The 15,003-nt window shown below is 43.8% G+C and overlaps 1 protein-coding gene across 12 annotated transcripts in view; it reads left to right on the plus strand.

Moving 5' to 3' along the window:
* Positions 1-15,003, plus strand: part of LOC122717783 (Down syndrome cell adhesion molecule-like protein Dscam2) — a 119,300-nt gene that overhangs the window by 86,291 nt on the left and 18,006 nt on the right. For 11 of the 12 annotated variants that reach the window (XM_043942195.1, XM_043942237.1, XM_043942178.1 and 8 more), the window contains 3 exons: positions 11,133-11,252; positions 13,822-14,004; positions 14,705-14,852. In XM_043942195.1, coding sequence (XP_043798130.1) covers positions 11,133-11,252; positions 13,822-14,004; positions 14,705-14,852 — 451 coding nt within the window. The remainder of the gene's footprint in view (positions 1-11,132; positions 11,253-13,821; positions 14,005-14,704; positions 14,853-15,003) is intronic. The other variant, XM_043942205.1, reaches the window with a different exon arrangement.

Here is a 15,003-nt window from a genome sequence, read left to right on the forward strand (position 1 = left end):
GAACGCGCGCATCGAAGAAGACGAGAATTTTTCTTTTCGTTTTTTCATTCGTTTGACATTTTCCTCGTATATATCGAGATCCACCTCTGTCGTCGTTCGCGAGTTCGAGTTTCTTTCTAAGCACCCACGTACGATCGTCGAGGATGATCTCGGACCCCGGAAAGATTATACAGGATGTCCGAAGTCATTCGACGCGACCTGTTTCTGCTATGATGCTAGTCCAAAAGTGCACGCCCAACGGCACGTTCGACCGGCGACAATTGGCCAGACCTTTTTCTCTACTTCCGCTTTTTCTTCTACCGCCACGATTTTCCCACTCACCGTTCGTGAACCGTTCTATTTCTTTAACCTCGTTTTTTAAATTTTCTCTCCCTTTTTCTTCTCTGTCTTTTTCTTTTTCAACGCAACGGTTAGTTCGAAAATGGTCCCAAGGAATATCGCGAGGCGAAGGATATCGAGCGTGGTGAAACGTGCCGCGCGCCGTCTCGTCGTGGATTATTAGATTTCAATTTAGATTAGAAGTGGCGGCGGTGGGTGAAAATCGAGACGAGGCGAGATGATTCGTTGCCCTCGCTCGTGGGAGTTAGAGAGAGAAACGCCGCGTGTCCCCGGTGAGAACGTGCCGCGAATTTTTTCGATTCTCTTACTTCCTTACGATTTTTTAATCCTATCGTACTCTCTGTCTTCTTTTTCTTTTCTTTTTTTTTTTTTTTTTTTTTTTTTACACTCTCGTGACTCTATTCATTCGACGACATTCTATCCTGCACGCTCTTCTCTTTTTTGCACGCCTCGATTGCACGCTTTTTTTTCGAATAAATGTATGTGTATATATTATTATTAATACCTACGAACGCTATATTGGTACGTTGTGTAAATATTGTAAATATTGTACATGTATAACAGTTAACAGTGTTTACACGTGCTGGTCGTCGTTCACGAACGTTTTTTTTTTTTTTTTTTTTTTTTTTTTTTTTNTTTTTTTTTTTTTTTTTTTTTTTTTAATCTAAATAGTGCGTAATAATCGGGCTGAATCAGTCGGACATTCGAAGGTATATATATATATATGCTCGTATATATCGGGTATTATATAATTGTGATCTGTGACATCGAAATGCTCGTTGAAAATCTGCTTCGGGGGCGAGTTTCGACTCGTTGCTCCGACTCTTACGTTCACACGCACACACATCAATGTACAAACACACGTCTACACTCGTTCAATCGCATACTACGTAGAATCCCTGCAATTACACGTACGTACATTCTGTCTCCTACTCTCTCTCTCTCTCTCTCTCTCTCTCTCTCTCTCTCTTTCTCTCTCTCTCTTTCTATGTTTCTCTAACTCGTCCTTCCAATCCGTCCATCCGTCTCTCCTGTCTTCTCTCCGGCAAATGCTCGCGGAGAAACTCGTGTTCGGACTGGTTTCGAATTGGCTGCCGCGAAATTAAACGGGAATCCGGCGTCAGATTAGGATTTTTCGTTTAATTTTGCGCTCGGCAGCCGCGGGATCGGGCTCGATGTCACAGCGTGAGATCGCTTCCACGTGAAACGTAACCGTATCGTGCTGACTTTTTAATCTTCGCACAACAACATGCGCGTGTGTATTTTTTTTTTTTTTTGCATCGTTCAGCATTAATATGTTCGAGAGATTCGTGTAATATTTTGATTAAGCATTGCGTTTTATATTATATATATATATATATTATTATTATTCGTGATACGCATTATAGTATATATATATATATATATGTATATATGGAATTTCTATGGTATTCTTTATACGTCGGATCGTTGTACAACAACGACACCTCGAACACACGATCCGCAAATACAGTAAGAATCGTGCTCTTTTGTCCCGTTTCGAATGAATCGTCCACCTTTGTTGCTCTCTCGATATTTGTGTTGTACATCGTGTATCAATCACGTATATATTTGACCGATTCTGACCGAGTCACATTATATTATACATCACTATCCAGTAGTACAGTATATCTTTTTATCAAGACTATGCTATGTTATTACGCTCGAGATATTCTCTATCGTTTGTGTACTGTCATCATTATTATCATCATTATTGCCATTCAAATATTATATTTGGGATCAGTAGTAGTATAAATCATATTTCGAGGGGGAAATCGATACGAGAGAGAGAGAGAAAGAGAGAGAGAGAGTTCTCAATCCGCGCGAATGAAACTGACCCGGTGTATCATTACGAACTCGATACACCGTTAAATCATGTTTGTTACGAAGAAACTCGATCGGTCGAACAATCCGCCAAATTTCGACCGAATTTTCCACCTCTCTCGTGTTTTTTTCGCCCTATATTTTAGTTTTCACGCTCGTTTCGATAATTGATCAGTTCAACGGCCCAATAGGTGATGGTAAGTAGTTCATCGCTAATCAACTCGAATGAGAAAAGAAAGCCAAAAAAAAAAAAATAAAAAATAAAAAACAAAAAAAGTAATAAAAATGAAAACGATCCAATTATGAATTATCGTTCGATGAATGATAAGGATAATATAATTTTTTTTTTTTCGAATCTACCTACGCGAAAAAACACGCGTCGAGGAAGGGAACAACGAGGACAGCCAAGAGTTCAAAGAGTTCTCCAATGAGAAATGGCGGTCGGAAGAGAAGGAGTGGCGCGATCGTCTCTCGGTTTTCGCAGCTTTACTTTCTCGGCCACCCTCGTAAAGACGCATCGGTCTGAACATTAGCAGTTACTCCGGCTCATAAATGTTCATTTTCCAGGCCACGAGGTATACGTGGGCGCGCTGTGACCGAATATTTATGGTCGAGCCGCCATTTTTCACGTGCTCCGGCCGCCGCTGGGGCCGCACCTGTCCAACGTCCACGTTTCACGGAGGTCACGTAGCGGGAAACACGTAGCAGAAACTCCAAGTTATTGCCGTTATCAAGCTCGGTTCTTGTACAAACCCCGAACCCTGCTCGAAATTCGTCCGTGGGGCGGGAAGCGGTGTAGGTCCGTGTTTGGTCGGACAACGACGAAATGGAGCAACCACCGGTGTCCATTTCACGTTGGGGGATCGGTGCGGATGTTCGATCAAACAACGGTGGTCGCGAATTTCGTGACCTCCTGTCCCCGTTCCGCGACGAGACTTTGATTCGAAGAGAAAGAGCAATCGATCTAGAACGTGCGAAATATGTATGCGTCAGACAGATCTTCTTTTTTGCTGATATTCTTTTCTAATTCGCCACCGAGAGGAACATTAATTAAGCCCCGTCCTCGCCCCGAGCAACGGATTAAACTGGCGGAACAGTTTGTATCCGCCAGTTGTATTTTAATGTTAATTTCAGACGTTCGGGAAGAAGATTTATTAACTCTCCGTTGTTTTCGACGCGTACCTCTGCCGCTATTAATTCCGTTTCAACGGCCCGCTCCTCTCGAGTTTCACCATTTCGATGTAATTATCCGACTTGCCGTTTTCATCTCCCCGCGGCCTAACACTTGACTCCCTTTCGATACGGATAAGACAGAGACTTGGAATCGTGAGAAATATTCGCGAGAGGAAAATATAGGAGAGAGAGAGTCTCGTCGCGTGACGGCGGTGTTGTACGCCTTTCCTACGACGCGTACGTCGCGCACTCGGCTGTTCAAACTCCCTCTCGTCGTCCATACTCCCGAAACTACTCCTCTTTCCACTGCAAACGAAAAAAAAAAAAAAAAAANNNNAAAAAAAAAAAAAAGAAAAGAAAGAAAAAAGAAAAAAAGAAAAACGATAAAAGACGAGGAAAAAGAAAAAGGAAAGAAAAGAATAGGGAAAGAAGACGGGAAGCGTGATCTCTGGTCGAGATACGCTAATAGGAGGAACGGTTAGTGTCCGGCATGAAGGTAGTACATACTATTATCACACGTCACGTTTATAGTTCCACCGCGGATCTCGCCGTTTTATTTCGAGAACGGTGTGACGGAGGGGATGAGGACACAGCTAATGTGTACCACGAGCCAGGGTGACCAGCCGTTCAACATCACGTGGTTGATGGACGAGAAACCGATTCAGGTCAGATCGGGTGACGGTGCGTCGTCCTCGTCGTCGTCGTCGTCGTCGTCCTCGTCGTCATCCTCGTCCTCGTCGTCGTCGTCGTCGTCGTCGGGCGGATCCACCGCGGCCTTTCTCGAGACGGGCAACAACAACATACAGATAAGCGACTATCCGCCGTTTTCCAGCATCCTGACGATAAATAACGTCAGCGCTAAGCACAGCGGGAACTACACGTGCCAGATCAGCAACGTCGCTGGCCTGGCCGAATACTCGACCAGCCTCTCCGTTGCTGGTTGGTGTCTCAAACGAGCAACAACAAAAATCGACATATGGTAGCTGTAAGAACCTGTGTACATAAACCGTGTGCCAGCCAGATGTATACTTGTCTCTGACTGTCTTTCTCTCTGTATGTATATATACACACATATGTGTATATATGTATATATATGTAATATATACATATAAATATATATACGTACACGCGTGTATATATATACATACATATATTACGGCACAGATACGGAACAGCCAACAGGGAGGATTGGAGTTGTGTTTCGACACGGAATCGACTCGAGTGTCGCGTTTTCTCCTTCCTCGCGATGACACTTCCACCCCCCACCCTTATCTCGACGCGATCTCATCTTCTTCGATTCTTCGTCACCGTTCCGCTTTGAATTTTGATGTTCCACGTGGATGGATTAAATCGAAAATCCTTTGGTCCCCGGACCAAATTTAACTCGAAGATCGTTTCCTGAAAAGAATAGAAGGAGTAGAAAGGGTGGATATAGATACATTTGTCTTTGAGGGAAGGATTCGTGTTTCGACCCGTTTGAATTTTCCACGCAATGCCCCGGGGTTCGTGGAACGGTCGCGCGAGTTTGCTCGCTGAATACAGAGCTGGGATTCTTATTTTCCCAACGAATTCGCGCGAAGATAGAATATTAAGGTGGATATGATATCGCGTTACCGGGGGATTCTTTTTTCCACGCGGCCATATCCCGCTAAGAAGAGCGGCGAAAGGTATATTTAAGGGGGATAACGCTCCCGACCGGTGGAATATTTCTTACAAAAAAAAAAAAAGTAAAGAAAGAAAGAGAAAGAAAATAGCGAGAGATAACGCCAGCCAGATGGCTCCTTCAAAGACACCTCGATGCTCGCCTCGCAATTACATTTCTCCACGCTCTTCCGCTAAATCCCACGCTTCCTCCTCCTCCTCCTTCTCCTCCTTTTCCTTCTCCTCCACATCCCCGTTTCGTTCGACCACGTTTTTTCCCCAACGCGAGCAACGTTCTCCCCAACCACCTTCTCCCCAAAGCCTCCTTTCGAACGACGTTACAAGCCTAGTTTCACCCGGAGCGGAAGTTTGCTCGGATCGCGGCCTCTCGCGAGGATACAGGCGCGCGCAGGCAAATTAGTTTCGAGTTTTCGGGTAAGGCGCGGTCGAAAACGCGACTTTTCGAGAACTCGGTCGATGATTCTTCGAAAGTCGGCGACGACTCGTTCGCTTCCAATTTAATCATTTTCTCATCGTTTCCGTCGGAACGGAAGTCGCAGGGCGGACTCCTCCAAACGGACTCTTCGCGTTATTCCCACCCGTTCTTTACGAGCGCCGCGTCAACTTTCTCGCGTGGAGACGATGATCGAGTTACGAGGCGAGAGACAATCTCGTTGCGAAACCATTGTCTCTCGTCGATCTTCATTAACCGGAAGTTAATTCTTTCGAGAGGGAGAGAGAGAGAGAGAGAGAGAGACGAAACACGTTACGCTCCTCACACCGAAGAAAGACACTAGGAGAAGACACTGGTCCTCGCTTTGTTATTTTTCGAGGCACGCGCGAAATGTGACGAGTATTACGAGGCCGACATACGAGGCGTTATAATGTTCTCTTCCGCGCCATTCATATTCACTAAGAGCCGTTGTATGGCGTTGGGTCGCGCGTAAAAACTACCGTAAATTCGAGTTAGCCGAATGTTACGAGCCGAATCGATGCGAGCGCGATACGTGTACTAGTATTCCCCGTGATTTCGATATCGTTTTTCCATGCCGCGTGCATCCTCCGATATACACCCACCCCGTTAACGAACTATTTCCACCAACTCCTCGGAAACGCGCCGCTCTGACAATTTTCCCGCGTCACCTCATCACCAGCCAAATGAATCTCGGCCCCAAATTTTTCGTACATCTTTCTCGATACATCTGCGCTCCATCGATCCGGGAAACTCGGAGGGATCGTATAGGGGGACTCTCTTCAAGGGTTCTCGCTTTGTTATTGACGGATTTCGGGGCGCATTGTGGGGATGAAACGTTGCGGCCAGAACAGTCTCGTGAAACAATGGATCGTAAATTAAACGTTGGGGCGCGTGGAAGTTAACGGCGCGGCTGAATCAATGGAGGATAAACGTCTTTTATAAACGTCGCCGGTCAATCGTACGCCTCGAATTACTCGCCGCGAGATCGATCGGGGCAATCGAGACGCAGGCCGGTTCTCAAGGATGCTCGAGAGCGATCCGCTCTCCATCGATCGTGAAATTTCGAAGGGAATTTCACGAGAGGGGGAGGAGAGGTTCCGCGACTCGAGTGTGAAATCGATGGAAAGTCGCGAAACTCGTTCGCCAATAAGAAAGTTTTGGTCGAATTTAAGAGGTTTGGTCGAGGTTTGGACGGAGGGAACAAGAGTCAATCGAGCGTAAAATAGAGTGCTCGATTCTCGGCTCGGATCGAGCTTTGGAAACGATAAGAGGAACGGCGGCCGTCGCAAGGTTCCGTGGGGGGCGATAAGAAACACCTGACTTTCCGCATTTGTTTCGCCCCGGGATATTACCGGACCAGTTGTGCCGGCGGCCGTAGCCGTGTATTCTGGAGGACGATACGATCCGGATACGAATAACGTCTGGCCGAGTGCGCGGAATGGAGCGAGCGGAACGGAAACGACGACGTGTACAGATAAACGGGCGCGTTATCGGATACACGTGTCCTAATGCGCATAAAACGACGCTTCCTACTATACTCGTCATTCGAAAGCCGTTCCATTCCAGGCTGCGAGCGCGCATCCACCAAGATCCCCACCTTCCCCCCTTCCCTCTGTATAAACGATCCCAGCTCCCTCGAGGAACGCGAGTAATTTAAAGTTGCGAAGCTTGTTTCCAGAGACTTCCGAGTCTTCGCTAAGTTGTTTCAACTGAATTATACTAAAACGCACGGTGAATTATATTCATCTTATTTCCGTGATTGTCGACCGGCTAATTTTCAACGTTTCTTCTTTACGTTAATTCTTCTCTGGCTCTCTTTAAACACAATATCCATAAAAAGTGAAATTAATATCCGATTAATATTCGAGTTCTTATTTCGACGCAACGCGAGAAAAAAGAGAAGAGGGGGAAAAAAGGAAGGGAGAATCGATAAAAATAAATAAAATTTTTCTCCACGCGTAAAAAAAAGGTAACGAGATGAGTATCGTCGAATTCTCGATATCAACGACGGATCTCTTCTCTTCTCTCCTCGTAATTATAATTGATAGACAACAATTATTATCGTTGTTGGAATAAGAGAATAACACGTAGACGCTGACACTGTTTTATTTACATTTCGCTTACATTTCCTCCCGTTATTTATTTATTTATCTTCGTTCTCATGGAAACTCAGCGACTGGAAACCGATTTCCAACCGCCAACGTACACACACAACGAAACAGCCTTTGGTAATCTTTATCGTTCGGGTAACGTTTACTCGAGCCTTTCGTGTGCCGCATCCACGAGTAATTAATTGTCGAGATCTCGTCGACCGACGATTTCGCGTTTCGTTTCGTCCCTGGTAAATACGAAACGAATTTCCTCGCCGGTTGTTCGCAGGTTCCCGCAAAATAGCGAACCCCTGCGTAATTAAGTCTGTCTGCCTGCCGTTCGTCAACCTGTACCATCTTCCCCATCATCCGCCGTTGCCATTTTTTCGCAACAATTTTTTACACAGGTACACAGATTAGGTCGCACCTGTGTCGTTGCAATTTTGTTTTTTTTCGAACAAACCTCGTTCTTCGTCGCGTTTCAGCCTGGGAAAATGGGGAGGCTGAGACTATGATAACATGCTCTCGAATACGAATTTAGAAATATCTTTTAATACCTCTTCGAAGAACAATTGTTTCCTGATTCATTTTGAATTGTTGAAAAATCCTAAAGTGAATCAAATGAAACGATCGTAATTCCATTTATTCGCGGATCTTTGTAGAATGTTCGATACTTAGGTATCGAAATGCAAGACTGTTTCCTCTATAGAGATTTCGCATGGAGTCGAGTTGAATATGGGTCGAAGTGTCCAGCCGGAAACGTGTCCATCCTATCAACCCGATACCTTTCGTTCGCTAAAATGGCTCGATTTTGCATAAGGTTTCGAAGCCACGTAACGCTGACGCGACACAGGTACTCCAATCCTCTTCGAGGCGACAGCACTTGCGCGTAAAGAGAGTGTTTTTTTTTTTTTTAGAAGAGGGCGGAAAAAAGATATCTATATATATATATGTATAAGTATATACGACACGATAGGTGATAGCACACAAGCCGGGAGTCCAGGATTTCCTTCACGCAGCACAGAAAAAGAACGAATATTTTCTAGGGACAGACGCAGGCTTAGGAGTCGTACGATTTATCTTCCTTCTTTTTTTTTTTGATCTCTGTCTATTTCTCTCTCTCTCTCTCTCTCTCTCTCTATCTTTCTCTTTCTGTCTCTCTTTTTCGTTTTTAATGCATGCCAATCGACGTGCCGGTTAACCGCAACGAATTCGAGGACACGAATTTCTTTCGTTCGTGTAATTTTTCGGGAAGAGCACGTTTCGCCAACGAGCAACGGTTAAAGCAACATCAAGTTAATCCATTGACGACGAGTCGGTAAGGGAAAAAAAATTGGGAAAAGTAAAATGGACGAATTGAGAAAAAAAGAAAAAACAAAAAGGAAAAAAAGAAAAAAAAAAGAAAGAAATAAGAAGAAAGAAAGATGCTGAGAAGTAAATGAGAACGAAACTTAATTGTTGTTATTATTATTACTTTCTTTTCTCGTTGTTTCATCGTTACTATATATTTGTACATCCTCATTTGATCATCAGCATTTGTAAAGAGTTCGATTTGTAGATTTCGAAAGTTGAGAGTACTGATTTCTGATTAGAATTAGAACGTTTTTGTTGTTCGGTCGTTTTTTCTTTTTTAATTGCGTACGAATTATTCTTTTTTTTTTCTCTCTTTCTATCTTTCTCTCTCTCTCTCTCTCTCTCTTTCTCTTTCTCTTTCTCTCTCTCGTATCTTTCGTTCCCTTTGTTCTACGCGTGTTCGTCCATAGTTATAGTGTCGTTTTATTTTCTATTTTCCTATTTTTATCTTTCTTTTATTTTTCATTTTTTCTATCCTTTTATTTTTTTTATTTTTATTCTTTTTTTTTTTTTTTTTCGTTTTCTTCCTTTCTTTTTGTAGCGGTTTCGTGTACCGAGAGATATTACTTATATTGTGCTCGTGTAATGCAACAAAATGTCTGTGACGGATGTAAAAGCATGCGTTCGCGTAGTTAACGTTTACTGGTTTCAGTACATTTTCTCGTACGATTTTTTTCGCCTACCTTCATATTTTTATCTTTATATACATACGAGCAACTTGGAATGACGATGGAAAGAATGTTGAGATTAACGTTTACGTTATATTACTGTGTGCCTCGAAAGTTTTCTCTGCGTGTTTTTTATTCGTATTTATACTGATTATAAGTAACGTTCTTTGAGATAGGATACCGTTATTGCTTTGTCCGTATACGTTGTTCTTTAAAACCTTTATTATTCGATTACGTATTCACATCTTTTTTACTTGGAATGATGCCTGCCGTGTTTTTTATATTTTCGAAATGAAACGATTCTTGCATGCAACACTTTATCCTATCCAATTACGATATACTTTTCTCTATATTACGATTAATCCAAGGAATGCTATTCCTCTCTAACTGATACACGGTGTATCGGTTGGTCCCCCCTTAATTTGTTCGAAACACTTTATTCAATTTCATTTTATCATTCCTTCCTGTTATCGAGTATATTTTTAATTTTTCCCCATTTACAAATTAATTTTTCCGAGCAACGAGCACGTTTTCGTTTCAATAATTACAGATTAATTACAAACGCACGCATATTTTTTTCTCCCCCCTCCCTCTCTTCAGTTTCTAATTTCGCTCGACGATCGTTTTCTTTTCTCTTTTTTTTTTTTTTTTTTTCATTTCATTTCATTCAATCACTGCTCCAAGTTATTTCTGGTAAATTAGTTAGTTTGTTCCTTCCTGTTGATCGACAACAACGAATGAATAAACATCTTACTCTCCCCCTCTGAATACGACATCGTCAATTCAAGTAGTCCAAACCACACAGACACCACCGATTTTGTTGCCACACACGTTGTTGTTCACGTTATACTAGCGTTGCAGTAAGTATCCAGTTTCAACATTCGAAAACCCGTTGGAAAATTGCATGCGTTTTCACGAGACACGCACACGCACACACACGAGTATATACGCGACTACAAAAACAAAAGCCACACGACAGCAAAGACAATTGTAGCAGGTAGAGAGAAAAACGCTCGGAAATCGGTCGGATCCTCGTCGACGAAAAACCCGATCCCGCCGTTTCCACAAAAGCGGATCGATGTTCCCCGCGAACAATGGCTAATTAATTCGAACGAAATATCAGATTTCCCTTCGTTCGATCGGAGAAGACGAAGGGAATCGATCGATCTCCATCCCCCTTAATTCGATTCAAAAAATCGAGTTCCACCGAAACGGCTACTTTTCTTCATCGCTTCATCTCTCCGCTCTTTTCACCCGAAATACGTTTTCGAACTCGAGTCTCCCGCACCTGATCCTTTACCCTTTATCCAGAACGAGAGAACGGAGGTTCTGTTCCTAAAACGGGTGTTGCGTGTGTCAGCCACGCGAAAACGAGGCGATTGCCTGGAATATACGCGTATATAGGGATAAAGCGATGGAGAAGGGTGACGCGACGGTGTGAATTGACGCGATCGACGAGGATCGGGGCGAGAGATCGGGCGAAGACGAAACGCCGGTCCGCGGGGAGCCGGCGATCCGGAAGATTTTAAGCCAATTGGATGGTATTTTTAGTGCCGCCGCGCTGGACGGTCGAACCTATCGACCAGAACGCCGTTGTAGGTCACGGCGTCTCCATTGCCTGTCAGGCTGAAGGATTCCCCATTCCGACGGTGACTTGGAAGCAATCGATCGGTAAGTCACGACTCTCCCTACCCCGAGTATCCATCGTCCCAACGTGGCGGAGAGATACCGTTCTCTCTCTCGCAGAGAGTCCCGAAAAACTGGCCCTCTGTCTTACCGGAAACCACCAAGTAGGGTGACTTATGTCGGACATCGATCCCGAACGATGATGCGATTAGTCAATCTTCAAAGGGGAACCTTTCTTATCTACTCCTGTTCTTCCTCCTCGAGTGCAAGCTTATCGTTCTCCTTTTGAAATTGTATATGGGTTAATTTTAATAGATATTTGACAGATATTTGTGATCGAGGATGGATCGAGGTTTTATTTATTTTTTTTTTTTTTTTTTTTTTTTTAGAAACATATCCATTTTTCTAAATTTTTCTAAATTCGTGTATTTTTCCACGATATTTTTTTCGCCACGGTCGTCAGCTGATTTATGATACCGCATTCCACTGCAGAAAAATTGTTTGGCGCGTGCTAGTACTCGTACGTACGGGGGCAAGTTGCCGTAAGAGGTTGATACCACTTAATAAGCGGAATTCAATGCTCGCTTTTCGACGGGTTGTTTCCCTTTACGAGAGACTCGTCTGCATCGATCTTTATAAACGCACACGTGTGTATCCGGGATGTAATGTGATTCCTTTCGAAAAGTTTCCTTCCTATTTATTTTTAATGGTTTCTCTCGTGCTTCGAGTCTACTTAATTGGCAAGATCAATGCCTCTTATCGATTCTTTTCTCTTTTCACGAGAGACAGTCATGAAAATTTCCTTGTTAAGAACGAAAGAATAGAATTTCAAGTGAAACGTCAGTAATAATGATTCCAGTTGAGGGAGAGAGAGAGAGGGAGAGAGAGAAAAAGGAAATAATCATAGAATTCCGTATAATGTTTTTCGAAGGGAGAGAGAGAAAGGAAGAGCAGAAAAGGAAATGTAGAAATGAAAGGAAAATGGAGAATCCTACCGTAAGGGAAAATTTAAAATTCTATCAGATGGAATCGATTCGTGAGCCGCTTCCGCCTCGATTTATAAGCAACGAAAAGGGAAGGTCTATTCGAAGGTTGTTCCCATTATAGATATCTATTTTTCCCGTAAAAATTTATCAGCTAATTTTCGAACCGAATAGATAGAAAACGAAACGGGAGAAACACACGGGACATCTCTCCTCTTTACCCGCGTTATTCCCTTCCCTTTCCGGAAGGAGTTTAATGATAATTCCGGCTGACTTTTCACGCGAATCGATCGACCGTTTTCATCGAGTTACGAGGTTCCGAGTGTATTTAACCCGAGGTTGGCGGAGGTTGACGAAGATATCCATCAGAAATTTCGCTGATCGGCCGTTTCCAGCCGGGTCTCATTCAATCTGAAATAAGCCCTCCGCCCGATGAAACGGGTAGTACAATTAGTTTCACCGGTTCGTTGCCCGTTCACGAACATTATATCGCGCCCCTTCAGGAATGAAATTTCTTCCCTTTTTCCTCGATCGCCGACCATTTCTCGTCTCTCTCTCTCTCTCTCTCTCTCTCTCCCTATTCCAATCTCGCCAAAGTTAAATTGCTCATTAAGCGAGGGATACATTTCAAATGAGCCGGCCAATCAACCGCGGCGTATCAATTAAACGATTTAATACGCGTCCAACGCTGCGATTTTCCTTTTTCTTTTATTCTTTCTTTTTTTTGGAAGGGAGGAAGATGGATGTCTACGACAACGTGCCCCGTACGTACTCGATGTCGAGAGAGTCGAAAAGTGTACTTTTCGATCGCATTTCCACCCACCCGTTGTATCTTTTCACGCAACGCCGAGTTTCCTTTGGACATTTACCCACCCGCTTCCAGATTCTTATTGTATCGGAAAGAATGTCGAGTGACGTTGATCCGCCGCGGTGGTTACGTTGTTCCGTCGTTTCGAGAATGCGACGAATTCCGAAAGGATATTCCGATACTTTATAAAATTCTGTAACGTCATAAATCCCTGTCTCACTAGTCGAATTCCTGTGATTCCACGAATCGATAAATATTTGAAATTTCTTTTTTTTCTCTTTATATAAAATCAGGTCATCGAACGTTCTAATTTCTAACGTTTCTGTTGCGAATGTTATAACGTTTCAGACTGTCTTACTTTCTATATTTGTCCAAAAACGAACAACTTCGTATGGAAGATAACGCTCTATTAAAATTCTATCCAACGAGTTCTGCTGGATAATTTGACTGGGCGCAGTGGATCAACGCTACAAGACAATAGTAGCTCGTAATAAAATGTTTTCTATTTAAAAAAAAAAGAAAGAACAAGACGTCCGTCGACGAATACAATTAATAATTATTCTATATTCCTCCCTATTATTTTTCATTGAAATTTGAATTTCAATCCATCCATATATCCATCCACATCTTAATCGAATTCCAGTTAAAGGAAGAATTCTTCTAATTTCCCGTTACGCAAATAGAATAGAATTGTATTGCGTTCCAAATTCCGTTTACCATTATCTTGGATAACAAGCGGAATACAGACAGAGAATTATCATACGGGAGTTACTTTGGAGGTTCCCTTAATGGTTGCCCTCTCTCTCTCCCTCTCTTTGAACAGGGATGGACACGCCAGGCGACTATAGGGAGCTGGGATTCAGCGGGACCGAGGGTGCGGGGGTTGCGGGGAATGGATCCTTGGTGATCTCACGGGTATCCAGAGATCACGCCGGTTTCTATCTGTGCCAGGCGAGCAACGGGATCGGACCTGGCCTCAGCAAGCTCATTCGGCTAACAGTTCACGGTAAAATATTCACGCAACATCACACGAGTTACAGCCAGGAAGGTGGATCTGTGTCAGCCCGCGAACTTGGGATTCCGGCCACGACCAGCTCGCTCCGAAATTCTTCAGTTCCGTGGCCGAATTTCTCCACACCGATCCATACGTACAAGGGGAACGCCTATATATCGGAGGAGGGGAGGGGAGGAGGGGATCGTTACAGTCCGTTTACCGCAGAGAACTCGCACGTTGCTTTAAAAATCTCGTTACGTTGCGTTTCGACGAGTCGTGTAATGCCGTCCATTCGCGTTTACTCGGTTCTCGATCGTAATTTCGACTTTTCCATTTTTTTATGTGTAGCATACGAATCGAGGGAAACTTTACGAATTACGCGGAGAGTAATTGGAGGGAGAGAAAAAAGAAAGGAAAGGAACTGGATTCGTGGGAAATTTGGTTTTATGATGGTTTTTATCGGTTCGATCCGATCGCGTGTATCATCCCTTTACGATATCCGCCGATTTTCCGTTCGAGCATAACTCCGTTCGTGCCTCGTCCGATCGATCGGATTCGTTCTCGCGTTTCCAAGCGTACGAGGATATCGAGAGAGAATACGATACGATTTTTCTTTCTTCTTTTACTTTTGGCGTTCCCCTGATAAGAAGAGAGAAACAGAGACAACGATTGAGAAAAATCGTTAAAATGCGAAAAACTGTTGTGGAAACAGCGGGCCCTCAAGTGTCGGTGAAAACTCAGCAGGAGTCGGTGAGGCGAGGAGAGAGCGTGACGTTACGGTGCGAGGCCGAAGGAGACGCTCCCCTTGATCTGAGTTGGCGTGCGCGTGACAGCAGAGTCGATCCCAACTACGATGTTAGGTTTGTATCGAAATTAATCAAGCCCCCCCCCCTCCTCTTCCCTTCCCTTCCCTTCTATGTGCATGTTGCTGGGCTTTCGCCGCGGCGAACGATCGACGAGGGCGACATCTCGATCTCCCATCGATCTCCCCATCGATTGACGCGGCTTGAT

This window comes from Apis laboriosa, unplaced genomic scaffold (genome assembly GCF_014066325.1).
Source record: "Apis laboriosa isolate Shangri-la unplaced genomic scaffold, ASM1406632v1 scaffold11_cov152, whole genome shotgun sequence".
In the NCBI taxonomy this organism is placed as follows: Eukaryota; Metazoa; Arthropoda; class Insecta; order Hymenoptera; family Apidae; genus Apis; species Apis laboriosa.